The sequence below is a fragment of the Nannospalax galili genome, unplaced genomic scaffold, assembly GCF_000622305.1.
Source record: "Nannospalax galili isolate Female #2095 unplaced genomic scaffold, S.galili_v1.0 scaffold716, whole genome shotgun sequence".
In the NCBI taxonomy this organism is placed as follows: Eukaryota; Metazoa; Chordata; class Mammalia; order Rodentia; family Spalacidae; genus Nannospalax; species Nannospalax galili.
Genome location: NW_008339517.1, coordinates 3,806,089 through 3,828,338, shown reverse-complemented (window position 1 = coordinate 3,828,338; position 22,250 = coordinate 3,806,089). Strand labels below are relative to the sequence as shown.

Sequence of the window (22,250 nt, the reverse complement as noted above, 5' to 3'; positions counted from 1 at the left end):
TATATATATATATCCTATAGAGTTTGATTTGTGTACCCAACTGTCCTTTGCTGTGAACCCATCACTGAGCCCACCAAGAACAAGAGTCCCATCCCTGTAACACCCCTCATCAATTGTCTTAAGTTTTTTAGGGTGGATTAGAATGTCTTACCTACTTTTCCATGTCTAGGCTAGGACTTTGTTTTAAGTGATTGTTGTTGATGCTGAAACTAGAAAAGAGAAGGAAGTAGACATGAAAGGAGCAGTCCTGCCAGCAACTTGAGCATGAGAAAACCCTGCAGAATGATCTCAGCGTGTTTGCAGTATTGAGGGCATCTGTGCATGTGTAGGCAGCAAGTACCAGACAGAAAAATAGTTTGATGTCTGATTGAGATTTGCATGGATGCGCACATTCACGCAAGCACACACGATAAACTGGAAAGAGACCTTAGGATACTGTAACTGCCAAACATACTAGTCCTTTTGTATCAGATGTTGAAAGAAACACAAAAGCAACTGAGGACGCTGTTTGCTACATACATGAAATAAGACATACAAATATCTAACATATAATAGGCATTGCTGGTGAAGGATTTTGGCTTTTGCAATCATTGCAAAGCCATGGATGCAGAGTTTGATAATAAGTACAAAATTTTTATTTGTGTATTTGTTTGTTTTTGAGAAAGGGGCTCACTTTGTAGACCTGACTAGTGTGGAACTCACAGAGATCCACCTACCTCTACCTCCCAAGTGCTGGGTGTAAAGACATGTGCCATCACACCAGCCCAAGTACAGGCTTTATAAGGCCATAAAGAGTGGCGAAAATTCTCCACAGTTATTTCTTGAAGGTGCCAAAATCCTTTCTGTTTTTAGAATTTCATGGTGCTTTCAAGAAGTTTGAAATATCCTTGACTATATAAAATAACTCCTAGAAAAATAGCCGTGAAAATAATTATAATGTGAACAAATGTGAACAGCGCTTCAAAGGGGGAAAAAGTCAACTCTTGTGAATAGTAACACACTTTACTCAAAATCATTGCATGATGTATGTGAAAAGAAGTAAAGCTTAAAAAGGAAAGTAAGGTAATTATACCCTGATAAGCACCAGGAAAGGATGAGTTTGTACTTCATTTATTTATGAGTTTTTGTGATCTTTTCTAACAAATATAAAGCAATAAAATTAAATTAATGCATTTTCTAACACTGGTGAAGCAGTTATTATAGATTTAATTTTAACCTGCCTGCTAAGAGTTTTCATTCCTGATCTATCTGCATACACAGGAGGGAGACAGGACTGGTTTTAAGACACAAGAAATGGATAGCCTCAATAAAAATGGATGAAATACTATTTTCACTTTTGGGGGGTGTGGTAAGGAGATGGTAAATTAATGGAACGCATAAAATCCTATTTGTAAAACCTGGATGTAGCAAAATGAAGAAGGATCATTAACATCATTATAGCTTGTAGATCATAATTTCTGCAGAGGGCCACGGCATAAATGGTAAAATATAATTGAAGGTTTGGAATTGGAATGATACAAATATAAGAAATACTAACTAAAAGTATGGGTGTTCACTTAAACTCTCATACTGAAGAAATCATTAGACAGATAGATATTAATATACACACACATATATATGGTTTTAACTTTTGACACAGGGTTTCATGTAACCCAGGCCTTCCTGGAACTCACTATGTAACCATAGACAACCTTGAACTACTAATTTCCTGACTATCTACCAGGTTCATAAGCATATACTTAGTACAAGTTCAATAATATTTGTATTATCTAGTAATTATAGGTTAGAAATCTCTAAGTTATAAATCCAAGATGTAAATTGTTCTAAAATTCAAATTTTCTTGGGCTCCAATATGATGCCTTGAGTAGAAAATATATACTTGACCTCAGAGGAGAGGTTACAGTGACAAGGCAGGCAAAGGCTGGGGTACAGCTCAGTGGTAGAGCATTTGCCTAGAACATAGGAGGCCCTGGGTTTTATCTCCAGAACTGAATTTAAATAATGCCATGAGAGAATATAAGCAAACTAATAATATTACATTAAGAAAATTAGCAAACTAATAATTTTGCATTATATATGAAATATGAAACATTAATGAATTTCATTTTTAGACTACAATCCCATTCCCAATAAATCTTATTATATGCATGAAAAAATTCCAAAATTTATTTGCAAAATACCTAAAATTTATAACACTTCTGGTCCCAAGCATTACAGATACGGGACAGGAAACCTGGGTGTGTTTTAACCAGTGTCAAAGTTAAAAAGCAAAATACATTAGTACTGTATACATTATGCTTCATTGTCATTATTATATCTTTTGATCTGATTTGTAGCAACACAGGATATCAGATTTCCCAATGAGTCAGTATCACAGAGACAAGCCATCCTCCTGTACTGGGATGACTGTATGGAGCATTTACAACATCTTATTTGTTAAATGTAAAAAAGGTCCAAGATACTCTTTTATTCTTCTTCATATGAGTTTGCAGATTACTTTTCTGTTGTTTGTTACACTTTTTTTTAAAGTTCCCTGAATGTACATATAGAAACGCATATTATCTAAATTTTACAAGTCTGTACATTTTATTTTTGTCCCTGATCCAACTGAGATTGATGACCCAGAGAAATGGTGTGAAAGATAATTTGAAATACTTGGATCACAACCTTGTCCATATTTATTTATTTATTTTAGACTTAGGGATTATTGATTACAAACTGAGGACAGGGTGAGAGTCAGGGGGGTTCAGTTCTGTGTTTGCTCCATTTGTTTATGCAAGCTAGGAGGAGGAATAGAATTTAGAAGAACATCATACTGTCTCTAGATACTAAGACATTTGTTTTGGTTTGTTTGAGACAGGCTCATTGTATAGGTTTTGATAATATTTATCAAATAACTCTGTTTCCTCCTTTCTTGGGAAATCATGTTTACTTTAACTTCCTTTTTTTGGTGGGGGATGGTTGATTTTTAAGACAGGATCTCCTGAGTTCCAGCTGGTCTGGAACTTACTAGGGCAGTCTGGAAGAAAACCGGAATGAGAGAACCTGGAATATCATTGGAATTACTAAGAAATTAGTGGCCAAATTATTATAGATATCAAGTTCTGTAATGTAACACCTTCCCCAAAGGCTGAAGAAGACTTCCAGGTCTCTATGACTCAAGAGTGTGAGAGAATAGCATTTCTAAAAGTGAGCTTCTGAGAACAACTTCGGTTGTAGCGTAGCAGTCTATGATATGATTTAGTATGTAGTATGTGAACTTCTGTCTGTAGTTGTGTGTGTGTGTATGTTTCTATGTGTGTGCTAGTGAATAAGGTTGAGAAACACCGACTCAAAGTTCAACAGCATTGCCTTAGGCCTATTTTTTTTTATTTTAAGTTCAGTTTGTTTACAAATACATGGGGTTTTACAGAAGGGAGCATTCTATTTGGCGTGTCATACACTGATGATTATAAAATCTTTCAAATTTCCCACACAGACACACAAGTAGTGATAAAAGGGACCCAGTTAAAATATTGCTTTTTAAAAATAAACAGCAGGTCTCTCTCCAGCTTAATCACCCTTGATGATTCTTTGCCATCACAAGGAGGCACTGGTATACACTCCATACCAGGTAAGAAAATGAAGGTGGAGAAAGATAAGATTAAAGGGGAATTGAGATTTCTAGACTCTGAAGAACACTGGAGTTTGCTATTAATCTGAGTTCACTACTGATGGATTCATAAAGCTCCCAATATATGGAATGCTTTTAGTAATATTGATCATTCAGGAGGACACAAATCACATGAGGTATGTTGAAAAAAAAAAAAAAAAAACAGGAGCAGAAGAGATGGAAAACTCCAACGCTGTCAAGCAAACCAGCAGGAAACAGTGCTCTCTGTTGCTTCACTTAAGTTTAGTGACAGGAAAGATGGGTGGGGTGGAGAAAAGTAGTATGGAGAAAAGTGCTATATATTTTAATAGTGAGTTTATGAGGACAATAATCCCAAATATCTACCCAGAGGACTCAATTCTCCAGTTGGTGTTTAAAGGAGACAAAGACCCACATTGGCCTCTTCCTGCTGTGTTCCCTATAGGTCATTCCCCTACCAGCAACCTAACATGTTTAGAGCAAACGTATTTTGTGAAGAAAAGGATGACACAGGAAGACACGGTGAATGGGAAGGAAAAGAAAATCTTGACAAAGATCGTGTTGCTAGGCAAATTACTAATTACTACAAACCCTCTGACATTATTTTTTAAAGTGATATAAACTGATTATAATATGTAAGGAATATTATCTAGTTTTTTCATCTTTTTGTTTGTTTTGTGGGGGCGGTTTCATTTTTCTTTTTTTTCTTTTTGAGGCAGGGTCTGCCAGCTGACTTGGAACTCATTTTTTAGATCAGGCTGATCTTGATCTCACAGAGATCTGCCTGCCTCTGCCTCCCATGCACTACAACCCCCAGAACTCTTATCTAGTTTTGACATAATTGGATCATTATATAGATTTTGATGCAGTTTATCAAACACCTGTGCTTCCTTCTTTCTCAGTTAATCAGGTTTATTTTAATGTCATTTTGGAGGGGGGATGTTTGTTTTATGAGACATGGTCTCCCTGTAGTTGTCCCAACCGAACTGGAACTCACTGTGGAGAACTTGCTGGCCTCCATCTTCTAGTGATCCACTTGCCTCTGCCTCCTCTGAGTGCTGGGATTAAACCAGCTTTAACTTCATTATCATGAAAATTGTATTTTCAAGAAAAAATTTCTTGGAAAGTTATTCTTAGCTATTTTATTTTGGTATGGACACCATAGGTAATCTTATAGAATACATAGACTTGCTCTTCCTTTATGTGTGCATATTAATAACTTTCAATAATTTTACTTTCAAGTTGAGAAATGTGAACAGTATGAAGCTCATTCTTCAGTCATCTATTCCATTCAAAATTAAAAACTACTGCTATAAAAGATAGACATTATTCTTTCCCGATAGTTGATATTGATAGAAAGAATTTGACAGTAATAAAAGGATAGAGAGAAAGAGAAAAATTAAGCAACGCTAATACCTTTGACACCCTCTTCTTTCACTGACAACATTTTAATCAACTCTTAATTCACATGGCCCAAGGAGAATTTAAATATGAAAATTAATATTTCTTGAATGACTGTGTACTTCAATTTCAGATACTCAGTTGACCATTATAGGAGAGAGAGAGAGGGAGAGAGAGAGAGAGAGAGAACACATAGGTACATAAATATATTTATGAAGCTTTGAAGAATATTCTGAACATTAGTCCTTTCTCACCTTGTTCTGACTAGGAGAGAGCTATGAGTAGCTTATAAATGTTAATTTAGCTGTGAATTTTACCAGTTAGAATCAATAGGGAACCAGAGCACTTTTGAAACTAAGGGCGTGAGCAATGAAGATAGATGACTTGCCTTACAAAGTTTAAAATATTACAAGTTCAAACCCAACCTAACTGAAATACATATGGAGAAAGTGGGAAAATCAGTGAGCTTTGAAGCAATCAGGCATTCTGGTGAGAAAAACAGATAGTTCGTAATGAAACATGTCCATCATGAGAAATATATAATGTTCTCAATGCACTGATAAGTCCACTGAGGTTTACTATATAATACATGATGGTTAGTCATGATGGAAAACTGTGCCAGCCATCATTATTAATTTATCTATCCATTAATTCATTGACTCAATACTTATTAAGTCATTTGTTGCTCCTACATGCCAGACATGATATGAAAGCAGTGAGGAGAAATCATACAGATTATTATGTCTAATACCCACAAAAATATCTATGAGAACTCTTTGCAATATTAAAAGACATTTGATTATATAGTTAAGTTCTTAACAGATAAGATCATCAGAAATGTATTGTTTGCTGGCTGCTTGGCAGCTCAAATTTATTAATGGCATTGATGCTATACTACTACTTGATTCGTGAGATAGTGTTAAAGACAATCAAATTTAAAAGAAACTCATATAGATTAAGGATTATGGATAAACTATCATTAATTTCTTTTTAGAACCATAATTATATTATGACACTCTCCAAGGTCTTTTATTTTTCAATTTCATGTCTTAGAAAGATTCTTTGATTTCACATCTAGCTTCCAGAAACACAACTGTTTGATACCATTGAAGTTGAGGCCTGAAATACATTTCCTTCCCAGACACAGGGTGATTCTGTGTTTTGTTTCTGATGGAAGTGTAGAGGCTTCTTTTCAGCCTCCCTTGAAATTTAATAAATTTCACAACAAAGTACTAAACATTAGATATCTTAGTCGCCTACTTACTTTATCAGTCAAAAGGGCACTGACTAATCTGAAAGTTAGGTCTACGTTTCTCATCTGTAATATCGTCAAAAGTTTTTATATTATTTAAATGAAAAAATTCTTTTATTTTATTTTACTTATTTTTTTTATTTTTGAGACAGGTCCGCCCAGTAACCCTCGCTGGCCTGGAACTCACTACGTAGACCAGGCTGGCCTCGAACTTACGGAGATATGCCTGCCTTTGCCTCTGGAATGCTGGTATTAAAGGCATGTGCCACCATTACCAGCTTGTTTAATTATCTTAAAAAATCAACAGCGGTCATAGTACCTAACAGTAGGAACGTCTCTGCATATATGTATGTAATATGACTCTTGGTGTGCACTTTCTTGAATAAATCCCCCCACACACTGTTTAAGTTTAATAAAAGATGTTATTAAATCAATGAAAAATTCCGTCTTTTTTATGTGGGTGTCTTAATGCATTTTAATGGCACAAAGACCTTCAAATGATCTACCAGGCATCTACATTTAGATAAAATGCTAGACAGTGGTGATCTGCATTAAAATAAAATGAAGTGTCAGAGTTTAACCCCAATTTTTTCTTAACAGTTTATCAGATATCTGGAAATGAATTAGAGTCACCCTTTTACCAAGCTCCTTTCCAATACATGGTGGACTTAATGTGGACTTATTTATCTTAAAATAAATCCCATACATAATGACGAGGGAGCCACTATCATCAATGATATCCCCCACCATGGATTAAAACAGTGGCCCTTAGGGTTGAACCTGTAACAGATTCACACAGAGGGTTGTGGAACTTACATATTATTATGTCCTACCCTGAAATATTCTGATTCAATAGTTTTAAGGTAAGTAAGCCTCAAAAAATTACATGTGTAATGAGTCCTGGCTGACATAAATCATGAGAAAAAAACACACTACAATTCCAATGTGATATTTAGACAAAATTTCTGAGATGTGGTGTGGTGAGTAGCTATATCCTTTTACTACAGGTAAGATAAATAATTGCTTGTGTTGTTTTCATTATGTGGGTTCACTCATCAAATGACTCATGCAGATTCAGTCATTAGCACCATGAACATTTAGAAAAGGCACTGTTCACAAAGTATACCATCAGAATGCATTTCCTTATGGCTCATCTCCACCCCAATTATCAAGAAATCATCTCTTCAGATCTCTTCTTCACATGCACTCACATGCTTAGCCAATCAATTCCCTAACAGTTGAACCTGGGACTAGAATGTTCCTGGAGAGAAGATTAGATAAGCAGCTGAGATGGTACAACTGCTCACAGGGAAATTCTTAAAATTCCCTTCGCTTTCTACAGGAAAATCGAACACAGTTACCATGTAAACGGGTCAGCTCTGTTTGCCTCTTAAAAATTGTACATTCATGCTATTCAAAAGAGTCATCTGTATTTAACATCTTATCCATTTTGTATGTTATGTTATTTTTAAAGAAACTATAAATCCAGAGATTCTCCATCTCTTAAATGTCAAGGCAAATGTACTATGAGTGTAACTATAGTATATATAACTTCTTTCTTGTCTAATTTGGTTAGAATGCCTCCTTATTTGAGTAACAATAGTTTTACACTTATCAAAGTATCATGTCATCAATAAATAACAAAATTCCTAATAAAAACAACAGTAATTGTCATAAATAAAATTTCCTTGAACATTTTTAACAGTATTTTTGTGAATTTACATCAATAATCTGAGGCATGTCATGAGAAAGTATACTTTTGACTGAACTTTAGAAAGAACCAACTCCCTCAAAGTATGTGAAAACAACTTATAACTTTGATTTGGACTTTTTAATTCCAGAGACCTTTCTCTTAATAACTCCTTCTCTGCTTAAATATGAGTTGCATTTTTGAGTTGTGCTATGGTGCAGTTCCACTCCAACTAATTGCAGCTATGACTACTTATAAAACATAACTAGTACAATTCCTCAAACTTTAAACACAAAGTCAACATACGTTCCATATTACATTTTCATAATTTTAATACTTTTTATTGATTTTTTGAGAATTTTATACAATGTATTTTGATAATATTCAGATTCCCTGCCCCATATGGTCTATTGAATAAATGGAGCCCTAGAAGGTAAGAAAAACATAGTAGATTCTTGGCATAATGCAAAATGCAAAAATACTAAAATGTGAAATCATGGGTCTCACAATTGTACAAGTCATAAGTGACAAGATAATAGTGACCCTATCACAAGGTGATCATTTCTTCTGCTTAATGAATTGTTAAAGCATCAATGGAATTTTAATGTTCAAAAAGTCATAATTGAGCAGGATGTGATAATGCATGCCTTTAATCTCAGCACTCCAGAAGGAAAGGCATGGGAATTCCTGTTAGACTGTAGTCTGCCTGGTCTACATAGTGAGTTCCAGGCCAGCTTGAGCTACAGGGAAAACCTGTCTCAAAAAAAAACTTTAAAAAAAATCTCATAATACGACTTTGGCTGCCATGTGCCATACATATATTTGTAAAAATCACATTGTACACATTTGAAATATAACTATAAGCCATATGCTTTATTCTATACACTCTTGTCCAATGTTTCACACTGAAGTATGAAATACCATGCAACAGTAAATGGGAGTTAAGATAATTTTTTGACATCCTAGGAAGAGGCAGAGCACTGAGTAAGTGTAGCTTTGCAAAGGAAACAAGCACATTCAACAGACAATTCCAAGTGTCTGTGTCTATCCAAACAGTTCTCTGCACAGTGGTAATTCTTCTAATCCCTATAATTTATTCATCTCCCGCTACTCTCCAAAGTATTGTTTGCATATGTTATCCACTAGATTTAAGAACAGTATTCATTATTTGGGGGAGCAGATGCAACTCCTCAGAAAGGTTTGTTACCGCGAGGTTTGTGCTGAGAAGCACTCTGTCTGGCGAGCATTTGTAGCCTGAGGGGTAAAAAGAGAAGTGTGGTGAGGATTCAGAGTTTAAGACTTACCTCCAAGATCCTCCCAAGAGCCACACTGCAATCACTGTAACAACTCCAAATCTCATTCTAGATGCCCGTAAATACTCAAATTGGAAAGAAACCTGTAATTGCCCAGTGGAAATTTCAAATACACTTAACTTTGCTATTCCAAGACACAGACACCAAATGGACACTAAGGTAATGCTCTTAATTTTCATCAACTTATCACAGTTGAGGTTTTAAAGTGATGGATTTTGCTCCGTAGGTTTGGCACAAACCATCCATGACAATTTAGAAAGCTGAGAAAGAGTTCTTGGGCCAAAGTATCAGACCACAAAAAGGATATCATTGAAATATTCGAAGCAACAGGAGCCCTCCACCATGGCCAGGAATACTGATGCTACTTTTATATTGCAGGTCATTCAAACAGTAAGTGCCATGGACAAAGATGATCCCAAAAATGGACATTATTTCCTGTACAGTCTTCTTCCAGAAATGGTCAACAACCCAAATTTCACCATCAAGAAAAATGAAGGTAAATATATTATCTTCATAAAACTGTGTAAGGTAGAAATTGAAGTTTCCAAACATAACTGGAAAATATGATTAAAACAGCTTTTGTTCACCCACCCGTAGCTGAAATCCAGTTTATCAGTCTTATGGCAAGATAATTATGTCACTTCCTCCTTACAATGTTGAAACAATATATAAGAAATTCGTTAATGTAAAATTTTGATGTGATCCCGGACGTACTTCGATCACCTTACTTTACAAAAAGAGAAGTACCGTTGAACCTCCTTGAAAGCCTCCAGAAATGCGGAGATAGTGAGATATCTGTCAAAGAAGACACTGGCTCACACTTTGCAGTTGTTAAGTTTTAATTGAATGTTTACCAAGTCTTTGGGGGAAAGTCTATTCTAATTTTGTCTGCTTTGTGTGTACACATTAGAGGTATTTGTTTTAAGCCTGTACTGACTTTAATAATAGCAATTAGATCACAAAATCCTTCTTGAAGGACGTTTCTTATCAGTATTATATGGGAGATAATATAAACTGATTTTATTTCTATGTCTCTGACCCACAGAGAATATTGAATCCATTTCACCATTTCTTCTGAGTCTACTTTAAATCCCTCTAAAGGTCCCTTTAACTTATATGTGAAGGCTGCAGCTCATTTTCAAAAGTCTATTCCATGTGTACATTAATGTTTCCTAAAGTTCCCTATGTAAAACAAGGAATTTTACCTTTGTTTTGGCTCTAATATTTTTGTCTTTGTCTTAATTGTCTTAAAATACTTAAAGTAGGCCAGGCGTGGTGGCACACGCCTTTAATCCCAGCACTTGGGAGGCAGAGGCAGGTGGATCTCTGTGACTTCTGGGCCACCCTGGTCTACATAGTGAGTTCCAGGACAGCTGGGGTTACAGGGAGACCCTGTCTCAAAAAGACCAAAAAAAAATACTTAAAGTAATTAAAATATTATAAATATTCTCTCAGGCTGATTTCTGCATTTCCTATAGGCACCTGTCTATTTCCTAAATGGTTCATATATAAGGTTTACTCAAATAGGGGTATAAATTTTGGTTCATGATAGCTATTTGAAATACTTGATATACCTGTTTAATGGAGGCTAATGAATTTTGAGAAAATTCATCTATGAAATAAAATACCATTTTATGGCTGATATTAAATATATTATGGGCTTACCTTTCATCACAATGCTACTTAGCACTTTGGAGACACTTGGAAAAACGTTGATAGAGCACAGAAAAAGGAAGTGGGGTCGTTTACAGACCTTACACACTTAGCTGCTTTGCACAATTATAAACATGAAAATGAAAACTCCTATTCTCTATTCTTAAAAATGGAGTGCTCACTAGTCAGTTACCCTGAATCAGAAGCTCTGATCCAAGAGCTTTAGTAAAACACCCAGAATTTATCTTTTATGAAACTCTCATTCATATATCTAAGGTAAGACCACTCTCACCATGAATTTGGTCCCTGATTATTTTGACTGTGAACTAATTGGCATCTGGATTATTTTGTGTATAAGATATCCCACATATAAAACTCTACCTAGGAATGCGTACTCATTCTACATGTCTAGAGTATGATTTTTTTACCCGTCTCTTCCATAACATCAAGTTTTGACATCTATATCTGTGGCCTCGAGCATACACATATGGATGTGTTGGATTCATGAGAAGTTGCAATACTGAATTCTAGAGGAAGAGTAATTTTGGTCTCTATTTAAAATAGTCTAATCCTTTGGAAGAGAAAAAATTAATCTAATAGTGAAAGAATTTCATGTCTTTTCCTAATTTTTGAAATTAGCTGAAAATAAAAATTTTAAACACAGGGAACCTCTTTCTGGTATACCATGAATTTCAATAAAATTACAATGGGATAGTTATAGTTAGGTGGATCATCTGTTGTATTTTTCAACCAGAAAATGAAAGCTCCAATTTTGATCTATCGCATATATCTAAAAAGGAGTTCAGGTATTAGAAGAAAATGACTCAGGTTTAAAAAGACATTCTATACATCATGATTGTTCATTTATACTACATATTCATTTATTTTGCAAAAAAAGTGGCCAGAAAATTTATTATTCCCAGAAGGACAGGAGTTTCTGTTCATATTTATGTCTGGGAAACATCATAAACTAGGACTGCTTGCATAAAGTGGACATACATTCTCTGTGATTTGGGATTTAGGATCCAAGTATTGAACATTTCCTTATAGAATAAATCATGAACCTGAAGGCCTGTGGAATAGATATGCAAGGTTTATACACTATTTGCCTTTGCTTAGATTAGAAATTCATGAGCTTTGCTTCATAGACTACTCCTACTTTGGTGTCTGGAGGGTTGATGGGAAAAATGGACAAAAATAATTTGTGCCTTAAAAACATAGAGAACAATTATAATGGTACAAAGAGTTCAACAAATTTGCAATGTTTGTATAAATAGATAGATGTATAAATGGTTGATAGGTGCAGATGGAGAGAAGTTGTACCGATAGGTAGTTAGACTCTTGTGAGCTTTGTCATTGTTAATGAGGGGAGAATATAAAAACATCTTAAAAAGCCATAATATTGGACATTTATTATGATATCATTTAGGTTGGAAACATGACAAGGTACAAACAACGTGCTATAATTCTTAATCATTTATTTTCCTTTTAAGATGGTCTTTTAAATGATATTGAGTTGACATTTCTCAGTCAGATCATTATGATCCTCAAATTCAAGCCTATGAAAAAAAGTTAAGATTTTGAGTTCCCTTGATGGATGGATTACTCTCCCACTTAATTTGATCTTCAGGGAGACAGTTTAAATGTTTGGCATTTTCTAAGGAACTTGCAGCTATGGCTTTCAACTCAAAATTATTGTGATCTTTCTTTCTGAATAGATTTGGTCCTCATGCAATTTTTACTCCACTAATTCATAATCAAAGACAAAAATGAGACAGAAATGAGCTGTCTTGTATCCTACATAGTTGAATGATTTCACAAATAATTCTCCTTCCAAGTATATGGGATCATATTTCTACTATAATAAGAAGGCAGCTTTTGATGTGGAGAAAGGTAAAATGAAAGGTCATAAATATGAAAATCCAGTTTTATTATACATACCAAAAACTCAGCACATTGAATTTTTTAATTATGCAGCCCAGACACTGGTTTCTTCAACTTCCAGTTGGGTGAATTTATAAACAAAGAGTTTTGGTGACCACATTTCAGTATTGGCTTCTGTTCTAACTGTGAAAATGTAATGTACCCAACAATTCAATACGAGAAGACAAGGAAGACAAATGGACCTTTTACAGATACTGAAATATCTTGCTTACAGGAAATCTGAGGTCTACAGAAGCCTGCTCTTCTCTAGCCTGCACATTGTTTATTATACATCTTGGAATTGCCGAAGTGCTGTCTTGGGAAATGGGAGCCTTCATGACTTATCCTGAAGTACTGAATTGATGTATCTAGGGAATGGAGAGACAACATACAGCTCTTTTCTTTAAGGAGAGCCTATGAAAGAAAAACAAACAATGTACTTGGACTTAGTTGTAACTTGGTTATACTTAGGAAAACCCAGGAGGAGAACCATAATATCAGATGAAATTGATTTTTTTTCTCTTGATATCCTCTAGTTAGCCTTAATCCTGTTGATAAGAAGTTCTCTTGTGGGCAATAGGTGAATCTTAATGATAAAGTTCTTCCCTAACATTCATGAGGCCATAGTTTCAAACCCTAATGCTATAAAAAGAGAAAAGAATAATAAATAAATAAATAAATAAATAAATAAATAAATAAATAAATAAATAAGAAATAAATAAGAATCTCATCCTGAAAGCATAATTTTGGTAATAGAAATAACATGGATACTGAGTAGGGGTTTTAAAGAAACACACCTCCTGTTAGCTCAATGTCCATTGTACATTTACTTGTTCAGATATAATTTATGCTTTATCTTAAGCATTCTCTATTCTGATGTTCTATTTCAAGCATGTATGTTGTACTGCATTTTACCCCATCAATATATTCATTGCTTTATTCTTTTAAAAATGTTTTTATTGAGTTTTGTGCATTTTATGCATCTTAGTCATATTTAAACTCCCCTTCCCACATTTGAATCCCCGCACCGTAGCTCCCTCACCAGACTTCATGCATTCTGTTAAACTTCTTAAGGACCATCAAGTCAAGTTTGTGTGCCTAGGTGTGCCTTGGTGTGAGTACATCAACTGGATAAATCATTATAAGCATCAGCATTCTCATCTGTAATTTCACGATAACAATACCTAACCATCTCATCTGTGCTGTGATGAATATGTCTAAACTAAAATGGAGACATCACTTAGTACACTGAAAATCACTCATCAATAAACAGATCTGCTCTTTTCCTATGTGAATCTTAAATTTTAACTTCTCATGTTTGATTATATCAATGTTGGCATATCATTCCTAACCAGGTCTCTTTGAAGCTGTTGCTCTATAGGTACATACATATCAGTAATTTTTAAATGGACATGATCAGTTAGGACACAGAGCCTCACTGAAAGACATTCCAGTCACTCTGTTTATACAATATTGTATTATAACATAATCTTCAATGTATTATATTAGAAACACAAAATAATTATAGAAGAAGGGGGAAAAGGAGGACGGGAAAGGATGATGAAAATATTTGCCACTCAGGAAAATAGTTACAGGACTCCCAGAATTGGTTGTGAGTATGAAAACCTTTTGTATATTTCATTTGCCAAAAAGAAACTCAGCTTTCTGCACATCATGATTAGTCCATTTCCAATGTGCTGGGATTGCTTTCAATTTTAATATATCAAGCTGCGGTAACTCTATTGGAAACGTTTTGCATAGACTTTACAACCAGTCTTTGTTGTTTTGACTATGATCAGCTAACTTCAGTAATTTATTTTCCCTAAAGCAAAATTAGCTGCCTGAAATTGGAAGTGGATTTTCCTGTTCGCAAGCCAGTCAGGACTGAACCTCTTTTCTCCCATGAAATCACCAAGAACCCTTCTGTGGTGTTCGGAATGAAGGGATTGGACAGATATCTCCCTCTTTCCTCCCCAGTTAAACAAGTTATATTTCTCAAGGCTGAATTGGAGCTTAAGGGCTTTCTTGCTGATCTGCACTTCCTGGATCTGCTGTGTGTGTGTGTGTGTGTGTGTGTGCTTTTTCTAACTAATTTAGGCCTCGTTAAGTTCTTCTGTCATTCCAAGCTTCTTTGAAGTATTTCCCTAAATTACATCTCTTTTCTCAAGTGGCTATTACATGGGACCTCACCCTTCATCTGTAGCAGATAAATTACTAATGGTTTTTCTAAGCTACATATGTGCTGTGTGCTTAAGGGAATAGGATGAAAACCTTTACATGTATTCCTGTTGGTGACAGGGTCACCTGCTCCCATAATGAACTTCCCCATAGCACAAGCCACCAAACAGCTATTATTTCCATAGAAGTTCCAGCCATTTCTCTTATGAAGCATGGAATTTTCCCCAGTATTGACTCATAAAATTTAAGGTTCAATTTGTACCAAACAGCAAATTCAGTGGATACCAAATGTTTAAAGTGGCATTATGCACATGAGTCAAATAATTTCTGCTTTAGTAATTCATAATGTTTTTTTGATGCTTACAGAAACACGTTGTTGATTAAAAACCATTTATGCTTTGTTTTGTCTCATAAATTTCAATGTGAACTAAGAAAAACAGATAACAGAACTTCATTCCAAGTTGCATGTGACTGCAACTGAGTTCAGAAAACAGAGGAGATTTTTTTGGCTTAACTCCCTGTTAATTTTCAGTTTCCATATTTTCTTTTTTTTAAAAAAAAATCATAGTGTAAGAGTAGATTCAGAGATGAAGAATTTCCTTTGCAAATATTGAAAATCCTAAAATTATTACTCTGGTCAGATATAACAGTGCCCTTTAGTATGTATTCTGCAGTGTGTGTTATGGGAGCCAATTTGGTTGTGAAATGGCTGACTACTAGGTTATAATTTAGAAGCAGCATACATTTATGTGTGTAGTTGCTAAAACGATATTCAACTTTCTGAGTTCCATAAGAATTTCTCTGTCAATTTGCTAGCAATCATTTCCAGTCCCAACAGAGCATTCAGTTTATGAAGATTTTTGAAAAAAGGAAAACTAAGAAGATACATTGAATGTGTATGGTTATCTTAGAGTTATTTTAGTTGTTTTCAAGATGTCTTAGGGTGTGGAACCTTTCCTTTGCCAGTGCTGCACTCTGCGACCTGTTTTATACCCTTGAAAGAAAACTAAAGGAATCTGTTGAACATCATTAAGAGTATAAAGAACAATAGACAGCAATGTTTTTCATTTAGCCTGTTTTGTTTGTATGGCTTTCTGTGTGTGTCATTAAAGAATAATGTTATTTACTAATTTAACATCTATCTCTAAGCACAGAAATAGGCCTTCGGATCTCTGGGTGTCAAGCAGCATGACTGCCCTTCAGCAAGCACCACCCAGGATGAAACCGAACACAGAAACAAAAGGAGCTGTCAGTCTATGCAGATCTGTCTTTTCTAAAAAAGCCCTAGATGTAGTTGGCAATTATTTCTTCTATGTTCAACATGGAAGTTTGCATTTTGCATTAATACGAACACTTTGTAGATACATTTAGCGTATGTGACATTCTACCTGGGGATGCGATCAGAATGATTCATACTGAGGTTAGACAGTTCATTAAAGAAGTGGGTAGAGAAAGCAGGGAAACAATTCGAAAATAGGGAAAATGTACAGAACTAAACACTACAGAAGTTGACTTGAAGTGAATTAAAGTGAAGACTGAAGGAAACACTGGGTCTGGAGAAATCACAGGCTTCATAGAAAGCAATATATAGTTTTCAATCCTAGCTCCTCTGAATATCATCTCTAAGAAGTTACACACACCTGAAAAAAAATAATCTCCAACCTTTACTTGCACAGTGATAATGATAATTAACCCAATGTTGCTTTGTATAGTAATATATTAAGTAAATTGAAAATAAAAATGTTACTGTGCTAAGTCCAGGAAATTGGAAATAATAAAAATTACATTATTTCTCCTCTTTCTTTCTCCTACAATTGTCTAAAAATCATCAGTTCAGTACTAGAAATAAAAATATTATTAAGGAACCTGTGATAAACACTTGGGAGATAACTAATAATATGATGTTTGCCACTTACCCAATGAACCAACAATTGAACATGACGAAGAACTTTGTTCATGAGCAAATCAGAGGGAAAGAGAAAACGTGAAAGAAAGTGTCTCTAGAGAGCTTAAGCAGTTCTTTAAATGTATCCCTCACGTGGTAACATAACCAAAAATAAAAATCAAGAGTACCAAAGAATAAGAAGTTTCTATACCTTAAATTATATATATATATAATTATGAGCAAATAAGATATTTCAAAGTTAATAAGATGACACAAACTGTTGAAATAAGAATTTCTTGAAATAGAGTAATTACCTAGGTATTGTCTGATAGTTATAAAATTTTGACTGTATTAAGAACAAAAAGCAGGGTTATAAAGTTTGTTGTCATTTTATTTTCTGTCATCCTCCCATTGTATATAATTCTGGTACATTCTTTGGCTTGAAAATGCCAAACTAGTTAAACTTATTCAGGTCTCCCCATCCCATCCCTTCTCTAGAAATCTAAGCCCTTTATTCTCACCCTTCTCTAGCTAGCTAATTTCCAAGCTTTGACAATAAGTTCATCCCATCTGTCAGTGGACCAAATGAGTTGTTAGCAGGTTCTGTGAAGATTTCTCTCCTTGCTTTCCTCTGCAGTGTCTCATGCTACCTGCTAAGGCAGATATGGATCAAGGAACATCCCCTTCACGTCCTCTGAGACTATTAATAATAGATCACATCTTTATTCCCTCATTCATTCATTTGATACCCATTTATTTAGTGGCTCCCACATGCCAGACAGTACCTTGTGAATTGGGAATAAAGTAAATAAAATAGATATTGACTTTCCATCCTATATAGTGTATTTTTGTTCTACTCAGGATTTGTTCCTTGAATATCAATTGAATTCTCAGAGAGGACCCCATAATTTAACAGAATTTTTGTCATATAGTAGAGAAATTCATAGGCTACCTGAAGAGTACTATGATTTAAGGTGAAATAATCCTGCATTCTAACGTCTATACTGGCATAAAGTTCCTTTTTAGACCATACCCAATTTGTGAACTTGGCCCTACATACAAAAACAAGAGGTACTTTTCATTGATTCCATCACTCCCATCTTAAGGACGCATTTGGCTAGTCAGAGTGGAAATATCAATCTATAGTCATGGACAGCTGATTTACCCTGTGAGTTTCATTTCAGTGGCTCCATCATGAAGCCTAGATGAGGCATGTTGAAGCACACTGTTAAACGAGTTTTCTTTTGCAGGGTCAAAGAATGTTGGTGAGTCCTTTCCAAATGCAGTGATCCTTAGATATCACTATAATTTGTGCTATAGCACAATGGCTGTGCTGAGTGGCAGTTCTATTTTGTTTATTAGAATCTATGACAGTTATGATTAAAGTCTCATTATATATGGTTTGTGATTTTGCATGCTCCTATGTATGAGTGGCTTGGCTACTTGTCAGGTAAGAAAAGTATTAGGCCATTTCCAGTGTATATTTACTGAAGTTATCTGGATTATAGAGGATGACATCATCTTGATTTCAGGACATGGAATTAGGTTCATGTTCAATTTATTGTTTATTTTATCTGTTTCTAAAGATTCTACCAAAGTGAATGAACTGATGCACTTTTTAACAGAAGATAATAATTTTTATTCTTGGACCATGCAGTGTTGCTCAATAGAATTCCCTCCTTCCTGACTGAGTGTATTAATCTCAGACTTTTGGGGCTGTTTTTCTCAGGGTGGTTTGTAAACAATGACACTGTACCTGGTATGCTGAGCACAGCTTTTCTTTTCAGAATCCCATTGCTTCCTGTGACTAGTCACTGCTAGTTTCTTCAAGGTCACTCCATGGATTGCTTCTCCTACTCCCAGACTGTGCCTTCTTTGCATCCTGAATGAATCTGTCACTGCTAGAGGCCTAGCAGAAACAAGGGCTCCTCTGGTCTAACATGCATTATAACACTGTGTATAATGACCTGTGCTATTAGAAGGCACATTAAAGACTTTGGATCACTAGTTAGTGGAGCTTTGTAAAAGATTTTTAATTTTCTATGACAGATACTAAATACTTAAGGTGTTAAAATAAAAGCGCTGTGATGAACAAATGAGATAATGGAGCAAAGACAACAAGGACCACACCGCCAATGCGTGTGGTGTTCAGCACACCTTATCTTCTTTGTCAGCCAGAAAAGAATCAAGCATGTACATGGAAGGGACCCTTAATCATTCCATACATTAAGACATCACATAGTACTACTGGCATACCACTGTCCTCCAGCATTACGACTTACCCTTTCCGTTATGTCGAGACTCAATTCTGGACCCACTCAAGAGCAAAATTGTCCTTGTATCCCAAAATAACTCAAAAAGCAAATGATGTGTGGTTCTAATATTTCAGATTTTTCAATGCTCTATATTTTCTAAAGTTGGAGACAAATAAATGAAAGAATTCTCTGAGGACATTTAATTATTTGATCCAATTTTGATTTGTCAGAGAAATGTCTCAGACAATAAGAACTCAAATAAATGTCTGTAGTAACAAAATGTCTCTATATCTGCCATAGTTAATGGAGAAAGTTCTGATATACAGGTAGTTTGCCTAAGTGGAAAAAATAAAGAATGTCAATATTGTTCTAAAAATGAAAAATGCCTGGAAATATTCCAAGGATAACAATAATCTCTGTGACCACAAGGCTTTTCACAGTCAAAAGGAAATTAGTTAGATGAGTCCTACATTTTTACATTTATTTGCATCCTCAGAGCCCTTGTAAAGCTGTGTGCAGACTGGTACTCATCTGTAACACTGGTATTTGGTGGGGGAATGGGGGAAAGGCAGAAACAGGTAGCTTCCTGGAGTTCATTGACCAGCCAGTGTAGTTGATTCAGTGTAGTCCAGGTTCAGTGAAAAACACTGTTTCAAAAAATAAGGCAAAGAAAATACTAAGAAAACACCCAACAGTGACCTTTGGCTTCCATACTTATACACACATAGACACACACAGGCAGAATTCACAGATGAATGGATAGATGGATGCTTAGATAGATAGATTATAGATGATAGATTAGGTTAGATAGATATAGATAGATAATGAAAACAAGTTTGAATATTATAAGTTCTTAAAAGATAAATCAACATGACAATAATTTGTTATAAACATTGATAGGTTAAATTTGACCATGGACAATTCAGTAATGACAAAGATTTGTTTTCAAAAATTGCCATTTTCTTAAAAAGGGACTTTCTGGGGCTGGCAAGGTAGCTCAGTGTGTAAAGGTGCATACCACCAACCAAGCCTGATGACCTGAACCCAGTCTCCAGGTCTCACATGGTAGAAGGGTAGAACTGACTCTCCAAAGTTGTCCTCTGACCTCCTCATTTGTGTCACAGCCAAAACACACACACACACACACACACACACACACACTGCACAGGCATGTAACATGTGACTCTCCAAAGTTGTCCTCTGATCTCCTCATTTCTGTAACAGCCAAAACACACACACACACACACACACACACACACACACACACACACTGCAAACAGGCATGTATAGGAATCAATCAGTCAATGCATAAATGTATTTTCTGTAGCACTGTGATTCCACATCAACAAAATCCATCTACTGGTTAGTAACACAGCCTGAAGTCTTCATGATTACAACTTAGAGACACAAAAATGCAAGAGTCCCAAGCTGTACCAATGCTCCCTTGTCCTAGATACTACTAGAGTATCCTAGGTATTACATCCAATGATAACATGGATGAGACCTCAGCTTCAGTCCTGTATGTACATATCAATGTGTTATAGTCAACAGTTGTACCTGGATGTGTTTAGTAGTAGTAGTCTAAAACTATATTAGACCAATACATGTCTTTGCCTATTCTAGATTTCAACTCCAAATCTAGTCTCCTCCTTTAATTTCATTAAATATAAGATATTACTAGCAACTTTATTTGCAGCTGCCTTAGAAAGAAAACTAGTTTTGCACAAACAGCTGATGAATAAATAGAATAGTCTCTTACTATAAGACATATTCTGAGTCAAGGGCATTAAACTACAAAGAAATTTAAAAAAATAGAATATTCAGTGCCCAATGAACAAACACAAGGACAGCACATTGTTTATGAACAGAACAAGAGAAAAGTAACAGGAGCTTAATTACAATGAAATTGCTGATTGAGATGATGTAACAAAGATCAACACTTCAACGGACTTAGAATGAAGGCACAGTATGAGCCACAGTCACATTTCAAAGGGAGGTATTGCTTTTATTAATCACTCGCTTACTTCTTTAATCCAATGTCTCTGAAAATAATTAATGTACTGTTATCAAAGAATTACTTGGCCATTTCTTCAAAGGCACATGTTTGTGGGAGTACTGAGGAATGAATCTGGGACACCATGCATGAAGAACAAAATCTCTACCACTGAACTACAGGTCCAGCTATAAGAGCAGCAGTTCATTTTAATTGAAAACTGAGGTTGTAAAATTCAAATCCCAGCTGTGCAGGATCCTTATTGCAATGCGTTGTTGGGATATCTAGTAGGTTGTGATTTTTAGTACAGAATTTGGAGTTAGCATCTGAGAATTTCAATTATGGGGTCTTTTGAGTCTTAGGACCACAATATCATTTATAGAGGGGAGAGAACAGAGGAAAGTAGCAAGGTTGTTATTTTCAAGTTCTATGTAATAGAAAGTATATGATATCTGCTATTAAAGAGCCTGGTGTACTGCACTTAATATGTGATCTCTGGTTTCAAACATTTCCCTGAAAACAACATAATTGTGTTCTTTATAGCTCCTGTATATATACATCACATTTTTATCTGTTTATCTGCTGATGGACATCTAGGTTGATTCCATAACTTGAATATTGTGAATAGTGCTGCATTAAACATGTGTAAACATCTGTATTATATGCTGACTTGGATTCCTAGTGGTATACAGAAGCAATGGTATACCTACTGTTGTTTTATTTTTATTTTCTCCAGGAGGTTTCATACTTCTATATTTGCTGTACTATTTTATATTCTTAGGAGCAATTTCTGAAGGCTCCTTTAACCTCTTTGTATCTCTGACATTTGTTGTACTTTTCTTAATGATAACCAGTCTGATTAAGGTGAGAGGAAGGCTCAGTGTACTTCAGATTTTTGTTTTCCCAGTGGCTAAGAAAGAGTGTTGGACATTTTGTCATATATTTATTGTCTATTTTTACTTCTTTTGAAAACTGTTAGTATCTGGTTAAGATTTTGTACATATCTATATATATTGCAAATATCATCATCATATATACTATATATAGACAACTTATAATCCATAATATATAATTAT

General features: G+C 35.1%; 1 protein-coding gene across 8 annotated transcripts in view; it reads left to right on the top strand.

The window, feature by feature from the left end:
- Cdh8 (cadherin 8) overlaps positions 1-22,250 on the top strand; it is a 380,999-nt gene that overhangs the window by 302,292 nt on the left and 56,457 nt on the right. For 6 of the 8 annotated variants that reach the window (XM_008834248.3, XM_029564091.1, XM_017798462.1 and 3 more), the window contains exon 10: positions 9,666-9,783. In XM_008834248.3, coding sequence (XP_008832470.1) covers positions 9,666-9,783 — 118 coding nt within the window. Of the gene's footprint in view, positions 1-9,339; positions 9,447-9,665; positions 9,784-22,250 lie in introns of those variants that run through there. The other 2 variants (XM_029564092.1, XM_017798463.1) reach the window with 2 other exon arrangements.